Source organism: Myxozyma melibiosi (genome assembly GCF_037950935.1).
Source record: "Myxozyma melibiosi strain Phaff 52-87 chromosome Unknown BZA70scaffold_1, whole genome shotgun sequence".
Classification (NCBI taxonomy): Eukaryota; Fungi; Ascomycota; class Lipomycetes; order Lipomycetales; family Lipomycetaceae; genus Myxozyma; species Myxozyma melibiosi.
The window spans coordinates 791,535-814,815 of record NW_027042915.1 but is presented as its reverse complement, the minus strand read 5'-3'; the positions used below and the strand labels follow the sequence as shown (position 1 = coordinate 814,815).

General features: G+C 53.2%; 9 protein-coding genes across 9 annotated transcripts; 4 read left to right on the top strand and 5 right to left on the bottom strand.

Moving 5' to 3' along the window:
* Window positions 1–506: 506 nt before the first annotated feature.
* Window positions 507–6,268, top strand: BZA70DRAFT_286679 (uncharacterized protein; the record flags this gene model as incomplete). The annotated part of the gene is made up of 4 exons (XM_064913887.1): window positions 507–2,759; window positions 2,816–4,060; window positions 4,121–6,147; window positions 6,214–6,268. 4 exons carry the CDS (start codon window positions 507–509, stop codon window positions 6,266–6,268), a joined length of 5,580 nt encoding a protein of 1,859 aa, XP_064770350.1.
* Window positions 6,269–6,350: 82 nt separating this feature from the next.
* Window positions 6,351–7,651, bottom strand: BZA70DRAFT_270977 (uncharacterized protein). Its single transcript, XM_064911403.1, has 2 exons — window positions 7,532–7,651; window positions 6,351–7,470 (listed from the first exon to the last, which is right to left on the bottom strand). The coding sequence occupies exons 1-2, from the start codon at window positions 7,577–7,579 to the stop codon at window positions 6,382–6,384; spliced, it is 1,137 nt and encodes a 378-aa protein (XP_064770349.1). The 5' UTR covers window positions 7,580–7,651; the 3' UTR covers window positions 6,351–6,381.
* Window positions 7,652–8,980, bottom strand: BZA70DRAFT_270975 (protein component of the large ribosomal subunit). The gene is made up of 2 exons (XM_064911402.1): window positions 8,560–8,980; window positions 7,652–8,495 (listed from the first exon to the last, which is right to left on the bottom strand). Exons 1-2 carry the CDS (start codon window positions 8,602–8,604, stop codon window positions 7,869–7,871), a joined length of 672 nt encoding a protein of 223 aa, XP_064770348.1. The 5' UTR covers window positions 8,605–8,980; the 3' UTR covers window positions 7,652–7,868.
* A 1,122-nt stretch (window positions 8,981–10,102) lies between these two features.
* BZA70DRAFT_264693 (uncharacterized protein) lies at window positions 10,103–10,921 on the bottom strand (the record flags this gene model as incomplete). The annotated part of the gene is made up of 1 exon (XM_064910920.1): window positions 10,103–10,921. One exon carries the CDS (start codon window positions 10,919–10,921, stop codon window positions 10,103–10,105), a length of 819 nt encoding a protein of 272 aa, XP_064770347.1.
* Window positions 10,922–11,062: 141 nt separating this feature from the next.
* Window positions 11,063–13,113, bottom strand: BZA70DRAFT_270969 (uncharacterized protein). The gene is made up of 4 exons (XM_064911401.1): window positions 12,813–13,113; window positions 12,666–12,760; window positions 12,469–12,597; window positions 11,063–12,413 (listed from the first exon to the last, which is right to left on the bottom strand). Exons 1-4 carry the CDS (start codon window positions 12,957–12,959, stop codon window positions 11,492–11,494), a joined length of 1,293 nt encoding a protein of 430 aa, XP_064770346.1. The 5' UTR covers window positions 12,960–13,113; the 3' UTR covers window positions 11,063–11,491.
* Window positions 13,114–13,337: 224 nt separating this feature from the next.
* Window positions 13,338–15,164, top strand: BZA70DRAFT_264691 (major facilitator superfamily domain-containing protein; the record flags this gene model as incomplete). The annotated part of the gene is made up of 2 exons (XM_064910919.1): window positions 13,338–13,429; window positions 13,490–15,164. The coding sequence occupies 2 exons, from the start codon at window positions 13,338–13,340 to the stop codon at window positions 15,162–15,164; spliced, it is 1,767 nt and encodes a 588-aa protein (XP_064770345.1).
* Window positions 15,165–16,051: 887 nt separating this feature from the next.
* On the top strand, window positions 16,052–17,945 carry BZA70DRAFT_264690 (major facilitator superfamily domain-containing protein; the record flags this gene model as incomplete). Its single annotated transcript, XM_064910918.1, has 2 exons — window positions 16,052–16,122; window positions 16,187–17,945. 2 exons carry the CDS (start codon window positions 16,052–16,054, stop codon window positions 17,943–17,945), a joined length of 1,830 nt encoding a protein of 609 aa, XP_064770344.1.
* A 1,625-nt stretch (window positions 17,946–19,570) lies between these two features.
* BZA70DRAFT_286672 (major facilitator superfamily domain-containing protein) lies at window positions 19,571–21,467 on the top strand (the record flags this gene model as incomplete). Its single annotated transcript, XM_064913886.1, has 2 exons — window positions 19,571–19,641; window positions 19,706–21,467. 2 exons carry the CDS (start codon window positions 19,571–19,573, stop codon window positions 21,465–21,467), a joined length of 1,833 nt encoding a protein of 610 aa, XP_064770343.1.
* Window positions 21,468–21,663: 196 nt separating this feature from the next.
* Window positions 21,664–23,228, bottom strand: BZA70DRAFT_9108 (apolipo protein A-I-binding protein-like protein). The gene is made up of 5 exons (XM_064915530.1): window positions 22,815–23,228; window positions 22,681–22,758; window positions 22,517–22,616; window positions 22,359–22,453; window positions 21,664–22,295 (listed from the first exon to the last, which is right to left on the bottom strand). Exons 1-5 carry the CDS (start codon window positions 22,827–22,829, stop codon window positions 21,861–21,863), a joined length of 723 nt encoding a protein of 240 aa, XP_064770342.1. The 5' UTR covers window positions 22,830–23,228; the 3' UTR covers window positions 21,664–21,860.
* Window positions 23,229–23,281: the final 53 nt, after the last annotated feature.

Here is a 23,281-nt window from a genome sequence, read left to right as displayed (position 1 = left end):
TTTGAAAGACAGCACCTCAATGACAAGCAGTGGTTCGGCTCTTCTTCACTGACTACTCGTCGGCGCGTAAAGTTATCTCGGGGACAGATCCACAGTCTTGATATTCTCGACCGACAGATCCTGTTCGACTTTTGCTGCTATTGTTCTCCAGCACATATCGTCGTTATTCGTGGTTTACGTATGTCGTCATCTGTTTTATTATCTCAACTATCTTCTATATTCGACTTTGCGACAGAACTGGTCTCTCTGGCCAGGCACACGATCGCTGCCGTCGTCGTCGTCGTGGTCGCCGGAACCGTGCACATCTTGGCATCATACAACGAGCTAACACTCTACATTCTCCAGACCACACTCCACCCTCGCCACGCGCAACAACAACCAAAATCAAATAACAGTATTCCGCTGTATTCAACTCAACCAGCACTTGCCATCCGCAGAAAGACTCAGTCATCGACCGCTCATAGACGGCGGTGACGACGACACAGCAAACCCCGGAATCAGCTCCCATGCCCGCGATGGTTACTCACGCAGAACCAATGTCAATAACTGGCTCTGTCCAAACACTACGCGCGACCGAGCGAAATCACACTTCCGACAACACAGCGCTCGAGCACAGCGACTACCAAGCCGACGGCAGCAAAGATGCGGCTATCGGTCCAGATCAACAACACAGCACGAGCAAGTCTGACGTCGGGTTATTAGCCGAGAAGGATTTCGATAGATTGCTCACCGAGGTTCCTGAATACAACCACGCTGATCCATATACTCCGACTAGAAACACCACTATACAGCAACGCACTACGCAGGCGAACGGGTCCCATGCCAACGACAGCCAAGAAGCCATTCGCAAAGAGACCGGTGACTCGAACCTGATATCAGCCACCAAGACGCAAGAGAGCACACAGACCTCAAATTCCTCTCTTGCTTCGCTTCCACCCGCGGAGGCTTTCAAAAGCCCGAATAGAAGGAACTGGGGCGATGACCGGAACATAGTCTTGCCAGACCGCGACAACGCTGAAGGGTTCGTCAGCGCGCCGGGAAGTCCTATGGCCACGCCTGATGGGAATCATGAAAACACCGGCTGGGGCCGTCTGTTCAATGCTGCCGATGGCTGGCTTGATCGTCTCCGTAGCACGAGACCCGAAGACGGCGAAGCACCTGTTGATCAAGATCAATACACCGAAGGAGCCGAAGCGGACGGTGGTGAACGAGATTTGCAAGAGGGTCGAGAGGCCACTGCCGATCAGGCATCTCGGAAATGGATATCCTCTCACCAGCGTCGATCGACCGTTGCCGACATCCCTCGCAACATCACGGCTCGCAAGTCGCCTTTCAGACGGCAGTCGTCAGTCGAGCATTACGACAGCGGGAACAGCAACGCAAACATGTTTTCAATCACTACGCTGCGCCGGGAACACGGTGGAACTAGTGGCTCGGGCGGCAATGCAAGCGGCGGGCCCTCTCCCGCAAACTTGCAGCGATGGAAGGACATTCGCGCGCGTCTGCAGTTCATCAACTTTACAAAGAAAAAGAAAGAAGAGGAAGCAAAGCACGACCACCAGAAATCAGCCGAGCTGCTATCAGAGTTATCAGCAGGAGCTCCCGCCGCTGTAATTATCGCCTCTGCGTTCCAAAAGGACTCAAAGGGACGCAGCCGGTTGCCGGTCCTGCTCGAGCAACTCAAGGTGCGCATCAGCGACTCCACCCGCACGCAGGATCGCCAGCACACGCTTTTCAGGATCGAGCTCGAGTACGGCTCTGGCCCGATCCGGATGAAATGGGTCATCTTTCGTGATTTCCGCGACTTCTTTGCGCTGCATTCACATTTCCGCGCGTTCAACTTCACACGGAATATCTACTCGTCGACTACAGGTGGCGCGACTATGGGCGGCGCACACGCTATCGAGGGACTGCCGCGCTTTCCTCGCGAGGCGATTCCGTACTTGCGCGGCGTTCGTGGACTGAAAGATGTGGCCGAGGCCGAAGCTGATATGCCAGCCAGCCGAGGCGGACGACGGGATTCGTCTAGACATAGCATAACCAGTTTCAGCGGCGAGCAAGGCCATGTTCGCAACGCAAAGTTCGCGCAGACGCAGCGGCAGAGTCTGGAGGATTACCTGAAGAACCTGATCAGCATCATGATCTTCCGCGGCGAGGCGAACAGACTTTGCCGGTTTCTTGAACTGTCGGCCATGGGTATCCGTCTCTCGGTCGAGAACTCGTATCACGGGAAAGAAGGCCAGCTTTCAATCATCTCGACTTCATCCGCGAGAGGCTGGCGGACAGCCAAGCTAGGGCCGAAGAATATCAAAGCACTGTTTACTCGCTACGGAGCAAAGTGGTTTCTGATCCGTCACTCTTACGTGCTGGTCGTCGACAGCATGTTTGACGTCGTTCCGATAGACGTGTTTTTAGTCGACTCTGATTTCAAGTTCACGCACAAGACCTCAAACGGCTGGCAAACGCGCGAGGACGCCGAAGCCGAGGCGGTTGCGGGTCCGAGCAATGTGAACAGCAACAACGCCAACAACCGCTCGCTCACGAAATCGGTCAAGAAATCCACTAAAGTGCGGTTCACGCTCAAACTGGCAAACGCAGAGCGGAAGATGAAGGTGCTCACGTTTTCGGAAAAACAAATGAAGCAGTGGATGGATAGTATGGATTATATGTATAAGAGTACGCCTTGGGCGCAGAAACACCGGTTTGAGAGTTTTGCACCTGTCAGGCATAATGTTTCGGCACAGTGGTTTGTTGATGGGGTACGTCCTTCTTCTACTCAAAATAAGTAGATAGACTACTGACTTTCTATTGTTAGCGCGACTATTTCTGGAACGTAAGTCATGCGATTGATATGGCGCAGGATGTGATCTACATCCATGACTGGTGGCTCAGTCCGGAAGTGTACCTTCGCCGACCAGCTCACGGCAACCAGCAATGGCGACTCGACCGACTTCTCAAGCGAAAGGCGGAGCAAGGAGTCAAGATCTTTGTGATTCTCTACCGCAACGTTGGCGCGGCAATCCCGATTGATTCAATCTACACAAAACAGTCGCTGCTCGATCTCCATCCCAACATCTTCGTCACCCGCTCGCCGAACCAGTTTAGGCAGAATATCCTCTTCTGGGCACATCACGAAAAGCTCGTGATTGTCGACCACATGATTCTCTTCGTCGGTGGCCTCGATCTCTGCTTTGGTCGATGGGACACGCCTCAGCATGTGTTGAACGATAATAAGCCGACCGGCTTCGATCGGGGATCCGAGGTTGACTTTGGCCAGGACACGCAGCTCTGGATCGGCAAGGACTACTCGAACGCGCGCGTGCAGGACTTTTACGAGCTTAACAAACCGTACGACGACATGTACGACCGCACAAAGGTCCCGCGCATGCCATGGCACGACGTGCATATGCAGATGGTCGGCCAGCCTGCTCGCGACGCGGCGCGGCACTTTGTGCAGCGCTGGAATTACCTCATTCGGCAGAAGCGGTCGACGAGACCGACGCCGGTGCTCCTCCCGCCTCCGGATTTCACTGATTCGGAGGTCGAGGCGCTGGGCCATCTTGGAACGTGCGAGGCGCAACTGCTGCGGTCTGCGAGTAGCTGGTCGCTTGGATTTGCGCACGACAAACTCGAGCACTCGATCCAGACTGCGTATTTGAAGGCGATCGAAGCATCCGACCATTTCGTGTACATCGAGAACCAGTTCTTCATCACGTCGACCTCCGTCGACGGCACCGTGATTGAGAACGCGATCGGCGACGCTCTGGTCGAGCGCATCCTGCGCGCCGCCAAGCGCGACGAAGATTGGCGCGCAATCATCATCATCCCGCTCATGCCTGGCTTCGAGGCCGAGGTCGACCAGCAGGACGGCACGTCCGTGAGATTGATTATGGAGTGCCAGTTTAGGTCGATTTCCCGCGGACCGCATAGTATCTACTCGCGGCTCGAGCGCGCGGGCGTCAATCCGGAGGACTATATCCAGTTTTTCTCGCTGCGCAAGTGGGGTACTGTCGGGCCGCAGGATAAGCTCGTTACCGAGCAGCTGTACATTCACGCAAAGGTACGCAAACACACTCTTTAACTGATACTGACAGTGAACAGAATACTGACATTGATCTAGATTATGATTGTTGACGACCGCGTCGCCATCATCGGATCAGCAAACATCAACGAGCGCTCGATGAGAGGCTCTCGCGACTCTGAAGTAGCAGCGATAATCCGTGATACCGATCAAATCGAGTCCACGATGGCGGGCGCAAAGTACATGGTCGGCAGATTCCCACATACGCTTCGCGTGCGCCTGATGCGCGAGCATCTCGGAATTGACGTCGACGCGCTCGAAGATCTTGAACGGCGAGCATTTTCGGCGGCAGCAGCCAGCGACGCAGATGACGGTCTCGACGACGACGACAAGAGCGTAACGCTTGATACCGGGCGCCACGATATCTGGTCGAACGTGGCGAAACTGCGGAAGCTGACGAGGATTCCGCAGAGCTTTGCGGCGTCGCATGGGGATATGACGAACGAGGGGATGTACGACTCTGACCAGGGCGAGAGCGAGAGCGAAGACGACGTCGACAGCAGTGAGGACGAGAGGGATGATGACGAGGCTCGGGATAGACGCGAGCGGAAGTACGCGTTCTTTTCGCCGCATGATGACGAGGAAGATATTCGCGATCACGCCACGGACGAGAAAGCGAAATCTGGCAAGGTCTCTGCGAGTGAGAAGAATGAGGCAGCCGCGGGAGCATCTGTGCCAGTGATTGATCCCAACGACGAGAACGACAAAGGAGTTTTGAAAGAGTTCCCAGAGAACCAAGACCTATCGGAGAAGATCTTCCACAGCACGGCAGACTCGACAGAGACCTCTGAGATCAATCGCACGGAGCACTTGGCCGACGTCGCGGGGTACGGCCAGGACCGCATGTCTGAGAGCGCGCCGGCAGAACACAAGATGGCAGCCAAAGTGCGCGAGCGGCTCGAGTACGGCGGCGAAGGCGATGCCAAGACGCGCGGGATCGCGGTGCCGCCGGGCAACGAGGCCACGTTCAAGACCGAGGATCCGCTGCGGTCGAAAGCAGACCCCGCGCAGCCGCATTCTCAAGGGCGGCTTTCGGCCGGGAAAGCTCGGCAGCCGTACTTGGAGGACGAGGAGACGGGACAGTTTGGATCTGGGTTCGAAGAGGAGGGAGTTGATCCCGAAGTAGCGGCGGAGTCGCTCGAGAAGCTCGAGCAGCTAATCATGGCGCTTTCGCTTGCCCCCGCCGAGTCTCATCTGAACCAGCTCGAAGCGCGCGAGATCCTCGAGACCGAGCCGCCGGAGACGTTGCGAGAGATCACGCCGGTGTCGTTTGAGGACCCGCTTGCGGAGCAGTTTTATTTCGACATCTGGCTCGCGCACGCGGTCAACAACACGAATATCTACCGGGAGGTGTTTAGATGTCAGCCGGATAACGAGGTGCGGACGTGGAAGGATTACAAGAATTACCAGGCCCATAGCGAGAAATTCGCAAACGCGCAGACCGCATCGTCGTCGTCGCCGGGAGGCACGAATACGCAGAACAATACCAGTAACGGGTCAACTTCGTCGCGCGGCACGGCTGGTAAAGACGACGGCGTGGTCCGGCGGCGAGGACTTTCGAACCTGGGCCCGAACAATACAGGAAACGCGGCTGGCGGAGCCGGACTGACGGCTGTGAATAACCCTGCGAAAGCGGTGATTGCCACCGCGATTCCTGGGATTGCAAAGACGGGCGAGCATATTGTGTCTGCGGCAGGAGCAGCCGTGCATGCGTTGCCGCTGCATGATGCGGATCACAGTGCGGCGGACACTGAAGTCGCTGCTGACGAGACCCCGGTGTCGGACCGCGGCGTGAACGGGTCGGAAGAGGAAGTAAGCCGACAGACCAACAACACGAGCGGAGGCACGCTCCGTCGCCGAAGACGGGTGACGGACGCGAGCAACTTTGGCAACGGAGGCGGGTCGCCTCATGTAGGCGGTGGCTCGTCGCGGAGAAGCCGCCGGCAGCAGCAGAAGGATCATGCGCATCATATCCTCGATCGGGATGCTGCGGAACGGCATCTGTTGAATGTGCGGGGGCATCTGGTTGTTTTCCCCAAGGACTGGCTGCTCAAAGAAGACGAAGCGTAAGTGTTTCTGCTCTCTCTTTTTTTGATATTTGACAAGCTTACTAACTAGATTATGACGTGTAGTGGAAATTGGTTTTATAATATTGATAGAATCCCGCCTCTTGAGATTTACGATTAAAAGCATGGCGTTCGTCATATGTGTTTTCTTGGGTTGTAGCAGACATTGATATAATATACATTTTTATTCACTCCCCGAATAGTGGAGTGGTTATCGTTAATACAGCTGTAGCTTTACTCGCGGAACCGGACACCGTGCACTTGACTTAATGCCATCTTAAACTCCTTCACCGTCGAAGCATTCACGCTGCTGACTTGGACAGACACAAGACTCGTAGTTTCATCATCAGCATCATCATCGTCATTGGCGCCGGCAGCGTTGTGAGATTGCGGAGCATCATAGCGCCATTGACGGAGGGGTATTCGCTGGAGATAGATGTACGCGTCCGCGCCAGGCACCATCGGCCACGCCTTGTCAGCCACGTGGATAGACTGTCGCGGTGTGGTCGTCGCCGGCGAGAGAATCGTGACGCAGGCGAGCGCGGGGATAGAGCCATACACCCTCGAGACTCTCTGCAGCGCGCTCATCGTACGGGACGCGACCTGCGCCCACGTCAACGAGGACGAAGAAACCTGCGCAGAGGACGAAGACGGGTCTGAAAGGTGCCAGTACAGCGAGGCCAGCCCGTCGACAAAGACAGCGAGGACGGGGGAATCGAGCGTCGATCGCGCGCAGGCGGTGCGCTCGTCGCCGTAGGCTAGTAGATCGAACGCGACACTGCCGGCGAGGACATGGCCTGATATGTGTCGTTTATCTGTCCAGGCAGATGATTCGGACAAAAGAGAGGAGGAGTCGACGGCGGCGACGAGGTCTTCGAATAGCTCGGCTGTCGCGAGACGCGTTAGACAGGTGAGAAGCCCCGACGCACCGGTCTCGCGGGTCGGACGCAGCACGAGCACACCCGCCGCTACAACCTGCTCGTCCGAAGAAGAAGAACGATCGTCTGCATCATCGCCCTGAGTTTGCTTCGCAGCAGCAGCAGTGGCAGCGCAATGCAGCGCGATCGTGTCGCGCGCAACGTCAACGAATCGGTGGTCGAGATCGAGGACGACGGCAAGGCCGCCGGCAGGTATCACCGTCAGCGCGCATATATGCGATAGCAGTCTTGATTTCCCGGAGAACGGGCCGCCGCAGAGGACCGTGACATTGTGCGGTTTGAAGGCGGAGGTGGAGGTGGAGGTGGGGTGGAATTGGTCGAAGAAGGGGAAGGCGAGTGGTTGTGAGCGCGGGGAGGATGCGGGTGCGGATCTGGCTCCAAGGAGCTATGAGGGAGTTGACGGGTTAGGAGATGTAATTCATGTGATGTGACTGAGATTTACTTACGTTCGAGAGAAGGTTGTCTTTATTGTTGGAGGAGAGTAAAGAGGTCATAAAGAGGCATGGTGAGAGATGAGGAGAGAACCAAGTTGAGAGCGATCTGTGGTCTGCTTAGTAGTAATCAACACTCCACTCAAATATCTACATCTACCAAATCTACGACTTCATAATTATTGAAGACATGAATATATTCGATGTATGCAGAACCCAAGTCGGGAAGACAAATAATTATACAGCACCCATATATCCAATATCCATTCATAGTTTTAAATTTTTTCTTTCCGGTAACCAACAAACCCAGTCAATTTATACAATCTCCTGCAAATACACGCGGTCGAGTAATTTAGCTCGAAGCCTCAAGACCGGCGTAGTCGGGGAACTGGTGGAAGACCTCCTCGATGGGTCCTTTCTTCTTCAAGAACTTGACGTAGGCACCGTCGACCTTGACCTCACCACGCTGGCGCTTGGTGACGTAGTCGTCACGGTCGAGCGAGGTGAAACCCCACTTCTTGGAAATAATGATCTTCTGCTGGCCAGGGAATTTGTAACGGGCACGACGGAGAGCCTCGATAGCGATGGGCTTGCTGGCATCCTTGGTGCGGAGCGACATGATGATCTGGCCAATGTTGACACGGGCAACAAGACCCTGGGGCTTACCCCAAGCGTTACGCATACCGGTCTGAAGACGATCGGCACCGGCGCACGACAACATCTTGTTGATTCTCAGGACGTGGAAGGGGTGGACACGGACACGGAGATGGAAACCGTCACGTCCACCGGTCTTGGTGAAGTACTTGTTGGCGCAGATACGGGCGGCCTCGAGAGCCTCGGACGAGAGCTGCTCGTACTCGTTGGAAACGAGGTGGACGCAGAGAGGGAACTCATCGACACCGGCGCGCTTGCGGCCGAGATCGTAAATTCTGATCTTGGCATCAGGGACACCACGGTTGAACCGGGACTTGGGGAACGGCTGGAGAGATGAGTGTTAGCGACTGACTATCTCTATTGTTCGTTCTTCTTCAAATTCGACATACCTTGTTCTTGCAGTAGCGGTAGCATCTAGCGGGACGGCGAGCCATTTTTCTGTATCGGTTTGTTAGATTCTGTAGATTATACCAGAGAATATTGCGAGCGAAGTAGATCGCGGCGGAGACGGAGTATTTATGCAAAACAGGATTGCCACTGCACCGGAGCACTCATCCCGTCCTCGTCTTTTCCCCCTTCCGCGACGCAATGTAATTCACAGCAAATCCCATATTCTCCATCTCGAGCTTCCAAACAAAGCGCACTTACAATTAGTTGACGAAGAATCGACGGGGAATATAAAAATGGTGTTGGTTGTTGGATAAGGCTGACGCGGAGTAGGAAGAGGCGTGGCGACGGACAGGACAGCGACGACCTCGCGCAAGCCAAACCCTGCTTACAAAGCGCTAACATCGTGACCGCGTGACTGCTTCTTTGTAGGGTTACGTTAGGGCTTGGCCGCCGGATTAATAATCCAGAAGTGGCTGGTGCATTGTGCTGCGCCTCAATGCGGCTGGTGAGGCTCACAACCCGGATGCAACTTCCACAGCGCTGCTGCGTCTGGCGCAGTGAACAATCCGCCTGTTCTTGACGTCACATCACGTCACATCTCTGCTGCGGCACGCTGTTTGGTCTGGATCGTAAGAACTGTGGAATAAAAGTGCACTGCGCTGTTCGTGAGCAGAGGCGTGTTCTGAGAGCAAGACATGGTGTTCAAACCGGTGTTGCGACGTTGTTACGGCCGTTGCTACAACCTACTGCTACAGCCTGTTGCTACAGCCGCCACCAATATCTCATCCACTCTTTGAGACTTACTTTCTAATCCGTGCAAATTGCAATCGGGAGTGCGTGCGGGCATTAATCCACATCGGGAAACACGAAAACCGCGGTGTGCTCACACTTCAAGAGTGCAGATCACCGCAGCAACGTTCGTCATCAGTCGTCATCTACGCTCTCATGTAGAACGTCTACGAGCACCGTGAGTTCATCCATCGTTTATCAACGATTAAAAACACCGCATTGATAAACAACGGCTCACATGCTCGTACTTCAGTCTTTGATAGGCGAAGCATTCAGCATCACACGCGCTCGCACTGTTTGATGATTAATCACTTCATTACTACTAACTCATCATCATCATCATCTATACCCGCATCACGCACTCCCGCGCTGCATGTGTACCTCTCTTCTCCTTACCCCTCTCGTCCCGCGCTGCAACTTCCCCACGTTCTCTGCAGGTCCAGCAGGAACCCTCCACCGAACCCAAAAAGCAATACAGCTGCTGACAATAACTAGACATTAGATACTAAAACTCCATCCGTAAAGAAAACCCAGAAACAAAAAAGATTGCTGATGAAAAAGAAATGAAAAACAGATAGCCATAAAACTCCGTAAATGTAATCATGATCATTGTTGACCTGCTCTGTGACGGTTCCTTGTATCTTCCCAATCACAGTATGTACAAACAATATATACATCGCATGCTCTGGCTCGCACAGTCGCACGCTCATCGACATAATAAATGGCATATATCATCATTCAATAAGCACCTCGTCATCGACGATCAAGGATACTGGTCATGGTTGACGCTCGTGAGGATGACGGCTCGTCGTCGGACGGGCCGTACTGATTAGAACTATCGCGGCCAGACATCCATTCGTCATATGACTGCTGACTGCTGTCGGCGTCGCTGTCGTGGTCAGCATCGGTGCTTTCGTGTTGGTTGCTGTCTTCGGTCTCGTCTTCGACCACGTCTTCGTACATTGGCAGTCTCATCCCTCCTCCTAGATAAGCTGCGTCCACCGCCCGCGGCATATCAGGTGTATACGGCGGTGGAGGCGGTGGGGGCGAAGGCGCGCGCCGCCGACTGAGAAACGGATTCCGGCTATTACTGCTGTCGTCGACCTGGACCATATCTGAAAAGGGTGGCCTGCGACTAGCCCGAGCAGCCGCGTCGGCCTCGATATCGCGCTGCAGCGCCTCAGCACGGAGCGAGGAGAACAATCGAGCCCGTCGCTTTTGTCTTCGCTTCTGGTAGTATCGTAGACCAAAGTACGCGACCACGACAAGCAGGATGAGAAAGATAAAGTAAAAGTTGACGAGATTGTTGGGCTTTGAGAAGCCGTCGAGATTGCTGATGAAGTTGCTCGTCTGCGTCGAGTTCGACAGCGGCGTCGCCGGCGCAGTCGAGTTCGCCGGCGCTGTGCTGTTTGCAAACGTGCTGCCGTTCACCGGAGATGTAGTATTTGTGAGCACTGTCTCGTTCAAACGGACGAGGTCGGGAAGTAGGTGATTGACCGCCTGCACTGGCACCGGCGCGACCGCAAGCAGCAGGCCGCTGCCGAGCGCGATTTGACAGAGTCCAGCCAACATTTGAGCCTAGGCTAATAGTGCGCACAACAACAAGAGCTAGAACGTGTGCAGCACTGTGCCTCTAGTCCCGCACAGAGGAGCAAATTCGTGTTCTTGTATTTTCAAACTGAAGAAGCCTCCTCGAGCGCGATAGGCAGTCAAAGGGGAGGTTGCGCTCTGTCACTTTTCGGATCCCGCGTTAACCGCGCCGGGCGGATGTCAGCTAAGCGAGGGTCTTGTACAACCGGCGTTTCGGGATCTTCGCCTCCGTTATCGTGCCTGACCCCTTCGGTAAGAGATAAAGGAGCGCCCTCTGCTTATCCTGGTATTTCATTACGAGTGTTGCTACGGAGGTGACAGGAGGTAGATTGCCGTCACGGTAGATAGCCAGCCCTGGATGCTTGTGAAGATGGTCTCCGTTGACTGTACTCTATAGCTATTCGAGCGAGCGGAGCAATGGTATCATAAAACATATTTACAGCGAATCCATGAGAACCGGGTCAGACTGCGAGGAGTTAACTGCGAGGAGCTAAATAGCCCGATGGCACTCGAGAAAAATAAAATAAAACAATTGGCCAGAGCTAAAGAACGTCAAGCTTTTTTCGTAAAGAAGCTGGTAATCTTCGGTGTTTTGTCTAACGACGACGATGCCGACTTTGCACGGCTCTTTTTCGTCGGCGTAGAGTGAAAACCCGGTGGGGAACCTGCGTGCCGTTTCGAGGGTTTCGAGACAGTAGACGGTCGAGGAGACGCGGGCAAGACTGTCTTTTGCTTCTCGGGGGTCCAGTCTTCCTTTTCTTCTTTGAGAATACTCTTGTAGTCCTGCTCTGCCGCGTAGTCATTACGATGCTGGTCCGATTCGTAAGCACCAGGCTCCTCCTTGATCGCCTCAAACTCCTCTTTGATAGACTGCTGTTTAGCAGCAACTCGTGCAAAAGCCTTTCCGATATCCCCTTTGTCTTTCAAGGACTTGCCGACCATTTTCCCCGACAGATGAATCTCTGCCACCGACCACGTCAGGTTCTGCACAACCTCTTCGTCCTTGTTGACCCTAGGCAGTTTACCGAGATCCTTGAACGCTGGATTGAGCCAGTTTTCAAACTCGGGGGTGCCTGGATACAGGATTAACGGCATTCTCGAATGCAAGAACTTGATGCTATCCACGGCTTCGGTCGTGATGATTGCGTACGAGTATAGAATCCGCTTCATTTTCGTCGCGCTGAGCGTATTCTCCTCCGGAGCGGTTCCGTCAGAAGAATGCTCTTCGCCTGCCTGTCTCGCAGGCTTTAGATAGGTCGTCGAGTACAGTCCGGCAAAGTACATCAGGCCACCGTTCTTTGGCCGCACGTAGTAGGGGACTTTCTTGGATGGTTTGGAGGTGTTTCCGGCGGATGATTTGGGGGTCATCCACTCGTAATATCCGTCGGCGGGAACGATGCATCGGCCACAGCTGTTGAACGCGGCCGCCCACATCGGAGAACTCAGGTTATCGCTTCGAGCATTGAAAACGGGGCTATTCAGTGAATTAGAAGGCAGTACAAAAATGTAAGACGAGCAGATATGCATACGGCTTATTCTTTGGGATCTCTTTCTCGTAATGCGGGACGAATGCCCAGCGCATCAGACGGCCATGTAACGCACCACCCTCAGCAGAGCGGTAGATCACAGGACGATTGGTGACCGGGTTGATGACGTTCCTGTGTATAGCAGTGAGTGTCAATACATAGATCCGTACTATCCAAACTGAACAAGAGAGGATACGCACGAGGGAAAGTAGTTTGTAAGAGACTCGGCTTCGTCTATAAACTCGTCTGCCTGCACGCCGTCCTCGCGCATGTGCATGCGGAGACGGTCGAGCCGCTTGAACCCGAGTCAGCGCAGTCAAAAAATCTGAAGTACACGACTAAGATACCATGCCCATAGAGTAGCGCCCGCACATGGCGCAATTGGGGTTGTTGGCTAGTTTTTGTTCATAGGGTGGAGTTGGGCGAGGCGAGATGGGAGAAGAGACAATGGAGATGCTCGGACATAGCCAGCGAAACCCTACCCCACAACGCATTGATCGTCTTAAGCCCGCTATCAGCGAGCGGTCGACCGGCTACGAGGAGAGGAAGAGAAGCAGTGCTGAAGAGAAAGACGATAGAATACAGTCAGCTACTAGACTACTGTCTTCTGCAAGTACAGAAAGGCTCCAGACTGATCATCGCGATGGCGGTGCACGTGGGCTGAAGAAGATCGTCTGGCGGTCTGGCTCAAATGGCGTCAACTCCCACCGTAAATCACTCAAAGCCCGCGTCCGCTAATCTGATCGTCGTCCTTATCTGCCCCCCGTACGAGCAACAGCACCTGCACCGCTGCCGTCTGCATATACAACCAGTCGGATTTTGTTATTTATCGTTTCTTGCATCTTATATATTCTCACTGATTTGCTGCTACCATGTCGGAATTCGTTGCGGTGCAGGAAGTGATCGACGAGGACCTCGCCTTCATGGCGGCGCAAGATGTCCTCTCTTCGCAGGCTCGCCCAAGGTAGACAGCTCTCTCTTTCTGCTATTTTCCAATCATCTCACTGACATATTCTCACTCTAGTCATGGCTCCCCGGTGAGCAATAAGCAGCCAAATGTCACTGTCACATCTGCTCGCTACATGGACTACCCCGAACGGGGTGAGCAGGAGCAATGGCGGTCGACCCACGAGAGTCGATCCTCGAATCGTCTCTCATTTTCTTTCTGGAGGCCCTCGCGGACTGTCTTCAAGACTCCCTCTGTCTTCTTTCTTTTGCCCGCCTTCCTCCTTCTCACCGTCGCCCACGGCGCACTCATGGCTCCAAAGCTTAACCTGCTGCTCACTCTCATCTGCCGCGCAGACTTCCCCGAGTATAACATCAACCCGCACGCAGACGTAGACCCTCAATGCCAGACCCCTTACGTTCATGCTCGCGTGTCAAACTTCAACCTGACCGTCAACCTGATCCAGGGCATCTTGGCCGCCGTCATGAGCCCCAAGTTGGGCGCGCTGTCTGACCGAATCGGAAGATGCGCCGTCCTCGCTATTTGCTCGCTCGGCCCTCTAGTGTCTGTCTTGGTCCTGATCTTCATGCTTGACTCTTCATATGAGTATGTTTACCGCTGGTACTGGCTCGCGGCAATCCTAGACGGCATAACGGGCTCAGCATCCGCTATGATGGCCGCAGCATTTGCCTATACCACTGACTCTACTCCTGCCGACAAACGAGCATCGGCATTTGGTCTTTGCCATGCCTGTTTCAGTCTCGGTCTTGCACTCGGACCTGCCTTTGGCAGTTTCCTCATAAAGTCCACAGACTCCATCCTGGTTGTCTTTTACGCCGTCATTCTGGCGCAATTACTCTTCATCGGCTACGCTTTGTTTGTCTTGCCTGAGTCGGTGTCAATCGAACATCGCTTAGATGCACAGCAGGTTTTTAATGATGGTAGAGAGTTGAACAGTGACACGGGTTTAATGCCCCGTAACCTTGCAGAACTGCTCGACCGCCTGAATTTTCTCAAGCCACTACGAATCCTGTGGCCTTCGTCGTCAGTAGCACCCCAGATCCGCCGAAACATATCCTTTCTGGCAGGCATTGACACTATTCTGATTGGTGCCGGTGCCGGCGCGATGATGATCAAGCTTCTCTACGCCGAGCTCATTTTCCACTGGTCCAGCGTCGAGGCTGGGTACTTCATCTCCATCATGGGCGTCACGCGCGCGTTCGTGCTTGTTATCGTCTTACCCCTCGTGTCGAGGTACACTGTTCGCATGTTCAACCACGGCAGAGTGAGCCACGTCGGCGCCTCGCAGTCTGATGTCTTTCTGATCCGCTGCGGCGTCTTTGTCGAAGTCCTCGCCTACGCTCTCTATCTCATCTCGCGCTCGTCGACGCAGTTCATGCTCAGCGGCTGCATTGGCTCGGTAGGCACGATAGCCTCACCTACGATCCAGTCCACGCTGACAAAACACGTTCCAAAGCGGAAAACAGGCGAGCTGCTGGGCGCAATGGCTCTCCTGCACTCGCTATGCAGCATCATCGCGCCCACCATCTTCGCGTTCGTCTACGTGAACACGGTCGGTTGGTTCCCGGCCGCGTTCTTGCTGATGACTATAGTGATTTTTGGGTTTGCGTTTTTCTTGTCTTTGATGCTGCGGAAGAATACGCATGACAATTTGTATGCCGGCGTGGCGGGCGAGGAGGAGGTGGATGGTGCCGTCGAGCTTGAGGACGATCAGCCTCTGCATGCCCACTGATCTTCAGAGTGATTCTTCTTCACATTGAATTTACTATCTGAGTTTTATATATGATATATTTTTGTTTATCTGGAGTTGTGGCTGGAGCAGTTTGCATTTAAAGTGTACATGTCGATATGGCTGCGGTTGACGGAGGTCTGGAGTTGGAGCGGCATTCTATAGCAGTGGTTTCGCTCTTATTTGTTTACTTTTATATGATTTCAATGACGCATAGTTTCAATAGCTGAATAATGCACGCTGCTGCATGTTGATGCGATAGGATCAATCACTCCTTCGCTTTGTCGACCGCTTACGCACATTGCAGACCTATAGCTCCACCTATAAGCGCAACGTCAGGTCGGCACATTTAGCAACACTAAAGCACACAGTTGAGATATTTTGCCCATGAAGAAGCGCTGGCACATGGCGCCGGTGGGGGCTCTTGTTCGGTTCTGGTTGATAGAGTGTTGAATGGAAAGAAGATGCTCGGACATAAGCTGCCGAAACTCTACCCCTTCGCTCTGTCAACTCTGTCAACTCTGTAAGTCCGCCGTCAGCGGTGAGGAGATAAGAAGCAATGCTGAAGGAAGACACTACGATACAAACAACAATCGACAACAATCTGAGGCATCACCGCGAGCTCAGCAGGACTTCAGACTGACCCCTACGTGGTCTGAAGGAAAGTCGGCCGGCTGACTGGCTCAAGTGGCGCTGATCTTGGGTCGGGTGGCTTTCAGACCACCGGGACGCTACCGCGGTAAATGACTCAAAGTGCGCAGTCTGCTAGGCTGATCGTCATCTTAGCCTGCCTTCGTAGTGGCAAACGGACTTGCACTGCTGCGGTCTGCTCTATTTAACAGTGGAGTGGGCTTTGATTGTTCATTAATCCATCTCATTTAACTGCTGCCATGTCGCAATTCGTTGCGGTGCAGGAAGCGGTCGACGCCCAAGACACCCTCTCTTCGCAGTCTCGTCCCAGGTAGATAACTCTCTCTAGTTTTGTGCTTTATTACTACAGTTTTACTGACATTATTTCACTCTAGTGAGCCTCCTAGTGAGTCCTCTAATGATGGCCCACCGGCGAGCAACAAGCAGCCGGATGTCATCCTCGCATCTACTCGCTACATGGACCACCCCGAACGGGGTCATCAGGAGCAATGGCGGCCGGATCACGAGAGTGGACGCTTTAATCGGCTTCTCACGTTATTATTGCAAAGGCTCTCCTGGAGACCCTCACGACTGACTGTGCTCACTGAGCCTTCTGCTCGCTTCCTTCTGCCAGCCGTCCTGCTTCTCTCGGTTGCCAACGGAGCACTCATCGCTCCAAAGCTCAACCTGCTGCTCACTCGCATCTGCGACCGACAATACCCTCAATATTACTCCGACATTCGCGTGGTCGCTGACGCGGACGTCCGATGCCAGGACCCCTTCATTCATTATTACACGGCAGATTTCATTTGGCCTGTCAACCTGATCCAGGGCATCTTGGCCGCCGTCATGAGCCCGATCTTGGGCGCGCTGTCAGACCGGATCGGCAGACGCGCCGTTCTCGCTATCTGCGCGCTCGGCTCTCTTTTCTCCGTCGTGGTTTTGATCCATATGACCAAATCTACTCTTATTTTGGTCTATCATAATTTCTACCTCGCTGCAGTCCTAGACGGCATGACGGGCTCGGCATCCGCACTCATGGCCGCAGCGTACGCCTATATCGCCGACTCCACTCCTGCTGACGAACGGGCTTCAGCATTTGGTCTTTGCCATGCCTGCTTTAGTCTTGGTGCCGTGCTCGGGCCTGTGCTTGGCAGTCTTCTCATAAAGTCCACAGGTTCTATTCTGGCTGTCTTTTACACCGTCATTCTGGCGCAAGTACTCTTCATCGTCTATGTTGTGTATGTCTTGCCTGAGTCGGTGTCGCTCGAACATCGCCTGGGTGCACAGCAGGCTTCTGATGACTATGGAGTGTCGGATAGTCTCGCGGATTTGATACCCCGTGATCTCTCAGATCTACTTGACCGCCGTTATCTTTCAAAACTACTTGACCGCCGTAGTCTTTTAAGACTGCTTGACCGCTTGAATTTCTTCAAGTCACTACAGATCTTGTGGCCTTCTTCATCAGTAGCACCCAAGATCCGTCGGAATATCATACTGCTTGCGGGCATTGACACGATTCTGATTGGCGCCGGTGCCGGTGCGATGATGATCAAGCTTCTCTACGCCGAGCTCATTTTCCACTGGACCAACGTCGAGGCCGGATACTTCATCTCAGCCACGAGCGCCGCGAGCGCGTTTGTACTTTCCATCGTCTTACCCTTCGCGTCGAGGCTTACTGTCCGCATCCTCGACCGCGGCGAAACGAGCCACGTCGTTGCCCCGCAGTCTGATATTTTCCTCATCCGCTGCGGCGTCTTTGTGGGAGTCCTCGCACACACTCTCTATCTACTCTCGCGCTCGTCAACGCAGTTCATGCTCAGCGGCTGCATTGCTTCGGTGGGCACAATAGCGTCATCTATGATCCAGTCCACGCTGACCAAACATGTGCCAAAGCAGAAAACAGGCGAGCTGCTAGGCGCCATGGCGGTTCTGCACTCGCTATGCAGTATTATTGCGCCCGCCATCTTTGCAATCGTCTACTCCGACACAGTCTCTCATTTCCCGGCCAATTTCTTGCTGAAGTCTGTCGTGGCTCTGGGGGTTGCGTTTATTATGTCTCTGCTTTTGCGCAAGAGTACGTACGACGGTTCGTATGCTGACGCGACGGGCGAGGAGGATGTATATGACGCCGTCGAACTTGAGGGTGAATAGCCTCCGCACGCCTACTGATCTCCCACATAATCTCCCATTATACGCTAACAAAACACGTTCCAAAGCGGAAAACAGGCGAGCTGCTGGGTGCAATGGCTCTCCTGCACTCGCTATGCAGCATCATCGCGCCCACCATCTTCGCGTTCGTCTACGTGAACACGGTCGGTTGGTTTCCGGCCGCGTTCTTGCTGATGACTATAGTGATTTTTGGGTTTGCGTTTTTCTTGTCTTTGATGTTGCGGAAGAATACGCATGACAATCTGTATGCCGGCGCGGCGGCCGAGGAGGAGGTGGATGGGGCCGTCGAGCTTGAGGACGATCAGCCTCTGCATGCCCGCTGATCTTCATAGTGATTTCTCTTCACCTTGAATCTATATATCGTATCTGAGTTTTATATTTGATACATCTTTGTTTATCTGGAGTTGTGACTGGTGCTGTTTGCATTTACATTGTACATGTCGATGTCATGAGGCGATAAGGCTGGCTACGCGGCCCCACCTCCCATCCCTTGTCAGCAGGCTGGCTATCCACGCCGCACCTCACGAATCTCTCCTCCACAAGATCTAGCCCCCTCGCTCCTTCCGGCGAGTAGACTGACTTCTTGCGACGAGAGGATAGAATGAGGCAGCTTGTAGAGTAACATATAAGGAAGCTTGGCTTACCCAGTCTTCCGGATAATCAACTCAACCTTACCTACAACCTTCATCTACTATCTTCCTAATCACTTGCGCTTCCACTACAACTTCTACTTCTATTTCCACTTCTACTTCTATTCATCATCGCTTATCCCTTCACCATGTCATCCAACGACAATCCTCCGGCGCGCGACGACACGACTTCGTCACAGTCGATATGGCTGCGGTTGACGAAGGTCTGGAGTTGGAGTGGCATTCTATAGCAGTGGTTTCTCTCTTATTTGTTTACTTTTATATGATTTCAATGACGCATAGTTTCAATAGCTGAATAAAGCACGCTGCTCCATGTTGATGCGATAAGTTCAATCACTCCTGCGCACATTGCAGACCTCAAGCTCCACATACGAGCGCAACGTCAACGGTGACGGCCGGACCGTTTGTATTCAAGTCGGCACGGTTAGCAACACTAAAGCACACAGTGATATATTTTGCCCATAAAGAAGCGCTGGCACATGGCGCGGCACATGGCGCCGGTGGGGGATCTTGTTCGGTTCTGGTTGATAGAGTGTTGAATGGAAAGATGCTCGGATATAAGCTGCCGAAACCCTACCCCCTCGATCTGTCAACTTTGTAAGTCCGCCGTCAGCGGTGAGGAGATAAGAAGCAATGCTGAAGCAATGCTGAAGGAAGACACTACGATACAAACAACAACCTGAGGCATGACTGCGGGTTTAGCAGGACATTGGACTGAAGGGAAGTCAGCCGGCTGACTGGCTCAAATGGCGTTGAAAGTGGATTGTTCGTGTCGGGTGGCTTTCAGACCACCGGGACGCTACCACGGTAAATGACTCAAAGTGCGCAGTCTGCTAGGCTGATCGTCATCTTAGCCTGCCTTCGTAGTGGCAACGGACCTGCACTGCTGCGGTCTACTCTATTTAACAGTGGAGTGGGCTTTGATTGTTCAGTAATCCATCTCATTTAACTGCTGCCATGTCGCAATTCGTTGCGGTGCAGGAAGCGGTCGACGCCCAAGACACCCTCTCTTCGCAGTCTCGTCCCAGGTAGATAACCATCTTTAGTTTTGTGCTTTATTACTACAGTTTTACTGACACTATTTCACTCTAGTGAGTCTCCTAGTGAGTCCTCTAAAGATGGTCCACCGGCGAGCAACAAGCAGCCGGATGTCATCCTCGCATCTACTCGCTACATGGACCACCCCGAACGGGGTCATCAGGAGCAATGGCGGCCGGATCACGAGAGTGGACGCTCTAATCGGCTTCTCACGTTATTATTGCAGAGGCTCTCCTGGAGACCCTCGCGACTGAATGTGCTCACTGAGCCTTCTGCTCGCTTCCTTCTGCCAGCCGTCCTGCTTCTCTCGGTTGCCAACGGAGCACTCATCGCTCCAAAGCTCAACCTGCTGCTCATTCTCATCTGCCGAAAAGCCCCTTTTTATGACCTCGACTTACGCGTGGACGCGGACGCGAACGCGGACGTCCGATGCCAGGACCTCTTCGTTCATCATGACGTGGCAGATTTCACTTGGCCTGTCAACCTGATCCAGGGCATCTTGGCCGCCGTCATGAGCCCGATCTTGGGCTCGCTGTCAGACCGGATCGGCAGACGCGATGTTCTCGCTATCTGCGCGCTCGGCTCTCTTTCTTCCGTCGTGGTTTTGATCTATATGACCAAAGCTCTTGATATGTTTGTCTATCGTTATTTCTACCTCGCTGCAGTCCTAGACGGCATGACGGGCTCGGCATCCGCACTCATGGCCGCAGCGTACGCCTATATCGCCGACTCCACTCCTGCTGACGAACGGGCTTCAGCATTTGGTCTTTGCCAGGCCTGCTTTAGTCTTGGTGCCGTGCTCGGGCCTGTGCTTGGCGGTCTTCTCATGAAGTCCACAGGTTCTGTTCGGACTGTCTTTTACACCGTCATTCTGGCGCAAGTACTATTCATTGTCTATGTTGTGTATGTCTTGCCTGAGTCGGTGTCGCCCGAACATCGCCTGGGTGCACAGCAGGCTTCTGATGACTATGGAGTGTCGGATAGTCTCGCGGATTTGATACCCCGTGATCTCTCAGAACTACTCGACCGCCGTTATCATTCAAAACTACTTGACCGCCGTAGGCTTTTAAGACTGCTTGACCGCCTGAATTTCTTCAAGTCACTACAGATCTTGTGGCCTTCTTCATCAGTAGCACCCAAGATCCGTCGGAATATCAAACTGCTTGCGGGCATTGACACGATTCTGATTGGTGCCGGCGCTGGTGCGATGATGATCAAGCTTCTCTACGCCGAGCTCATTTTCCACTGGACCAACGTCGAGGCCGGATACTTCATCTCCGCCACGAGCGCCGCGAGCGCGTTTGGACTTTCCATCGTCTTACCCTTCGCGTCGAGGCTTACTGCCCCCATACTCGACCGCGGCAGGGTGAGCCACGTTGGCGCCTCGCAGTCTGATGTCTTTCTGATCCGCTGCGGCGTCTTTGTGGGAGTCCTCGCACACACTCTCTATCTTTTCTCGCGCTCGTCAACGCAGTTCATGCTCAGCGGCTGCATTGCTTCGGTGGGCACATTAGCGTCATCTACGATCCAGTCCACGCTGACAAAACATGTGCCAAAGCAGAAAATAGGCGAGCTGCTAGGCGCCATGGCAGTCTTGCACTCGCTATGCAGTATTATTGCGCCCGCCATCTTTGCAATCGTCTACTCAAACACAGTCTTACATTTCCCGGCCAGTTTTTTGCTGATCTCTGTCGTGGCCTTGGGGGTTGCGTTTATTATGTCTCTGTTTTTGCGTAAGAATACGTACGACAGTTTGTATGCTGACGCGACGGGCGAGGAGGATGTATATGACGCCGTCGATCTTGAGGGTGAATAGCCTCTGCACGCCTACTGATCTCCCACATAATCTCCCATCATACTGAGTTTATTTACCATATATGTACTTTATGCTACTCTGATTTTTGTCTATCTGGAGCTGTAATCGGAGCGGATTGCATTGGAATTCTACGTCAACGACAAGGATTCTGAAGTTGGAGTAGAAGTCTGTAGTAAAGAGTGGTTCTCTCTTCATTTTGTTTACTTTTTTTCATGCATTTGATGGCTCATAACGACAACAGTCTGAATAAAGCACGCTGGTACATGGTGATAAATTCTCCTGCTCCACAGGGAGAGTTCTGTAGAAGTGGTTCTCTCTTTTGTCTACTTTTCATGCAATTGATGGCTCATAACGACAACAGTCTGAATAAAGCACGCTGCTACATGGTAATAATCACTCCTGCTCCACAGGGAGCTCAACAATCTGGTCCACGCCCGGATACTGAGGAAGTTCAAACCCCCATTTCTCGGCAACTTGTTTTGAAATAAATCTGCCGCCCAAGAAATGCCTCTTTCCCTCGCCGACAAAGAACTTTGCTGCCGGTTTCGGCGCCGTAAGACTGATAAGCACGTCCGGGACAAAGCCATGCCCGAGCTGTCCCTCGGCAGGAGGCCCGGCGTCGACGTCCCAGGAGGACGGGAGGTCGACGGATACGATTGGCTTTGAGCAGTTTGCGAGGACGGAGATCACGCTGTCGAACGGGGGACGGATCGGGGGGTGGAATGAGAACCCGAAGATGGCGTCGAGGACTTGGTCGGTGGACGTGAGGGCGGATTCAAAGTCTTCTGTGAATGGGACTTTGAGGTTTTGTAGTTGAATGAATAGGCGCTGGATGTTGAATGTAAGCTGCACAGCTGCGAATGTTGTCGACGGGGATCAGGTTTGGCTTACGTTGTAGATATCCTTGTTTGGTCGCTTCGGGTAGTAGACGGTGGGTTCATATCCAAACAGCTTCAAGTGCCGAGCAGCCACCAAGCCATCTCCACCTAGAGCAACGGGGATCAATTAGACTGCCGGAAATGAATTGACAAACGACAGTTGGAGGGTACCGTTATTTCCGGGACCTGCGATGACGAGCACTTTATTCTTTGATTCGGGAGGATAGGCTTTGTAGACAGCTTGCGCACACGATAGACCTGCGAGTTCCATCTATGCACAGCTTCAGGGGTTAGCAAGAGCTTGAATCAGGAAGAACGCAGTGGTGTAGACGCACCAATTGATCTAAAGAGAAGCCACCGCTCGACATGAGCTCGACGTCGAGCGCGGCCGCGTTCTTCGCGGAGAGAAACAGCTGATCAGACATTAGTCTTGTCTTTTACAGTACAGATAGCAAGTAGCAGACGATACCCTTCCAGCAGCCATGACTGAATTGTACACGATAGCCAGGTCGACACAGCAAGTTTATGCAAGAACGGTTGAGGGGAGAGCGATGACGTCGCGGTTGCTGATTAGGGCTTCTTGATTGAGGGCGGAAGGCTACAGTGTTTGCGAGGATGCTTGACTGGTTTTGAATCATGAAGAGGAGAAGTGTTTAGTCGGCGGAGTAGTATTGCTCGGGTGAATTTACTGTTGTTGAATGGGGATGGGTGGATTGTAGATATATGGACGGGGTGGAGGTGGAGCGGACACCGACTACTTGACATGCAGTGCACTTCAAACAGTCTTTGTTTTTTGCGCAAAGAGGAGTCAGTGAATGAGTCATCGTAATATAGATATACGATACAAACAAGCAGATAGATGTTATAGCTAACTAAATAGATTCTACAGTCAGATATGTTACTGTATCGTAGTAGATGTCAGCAACGGGCCTCGTA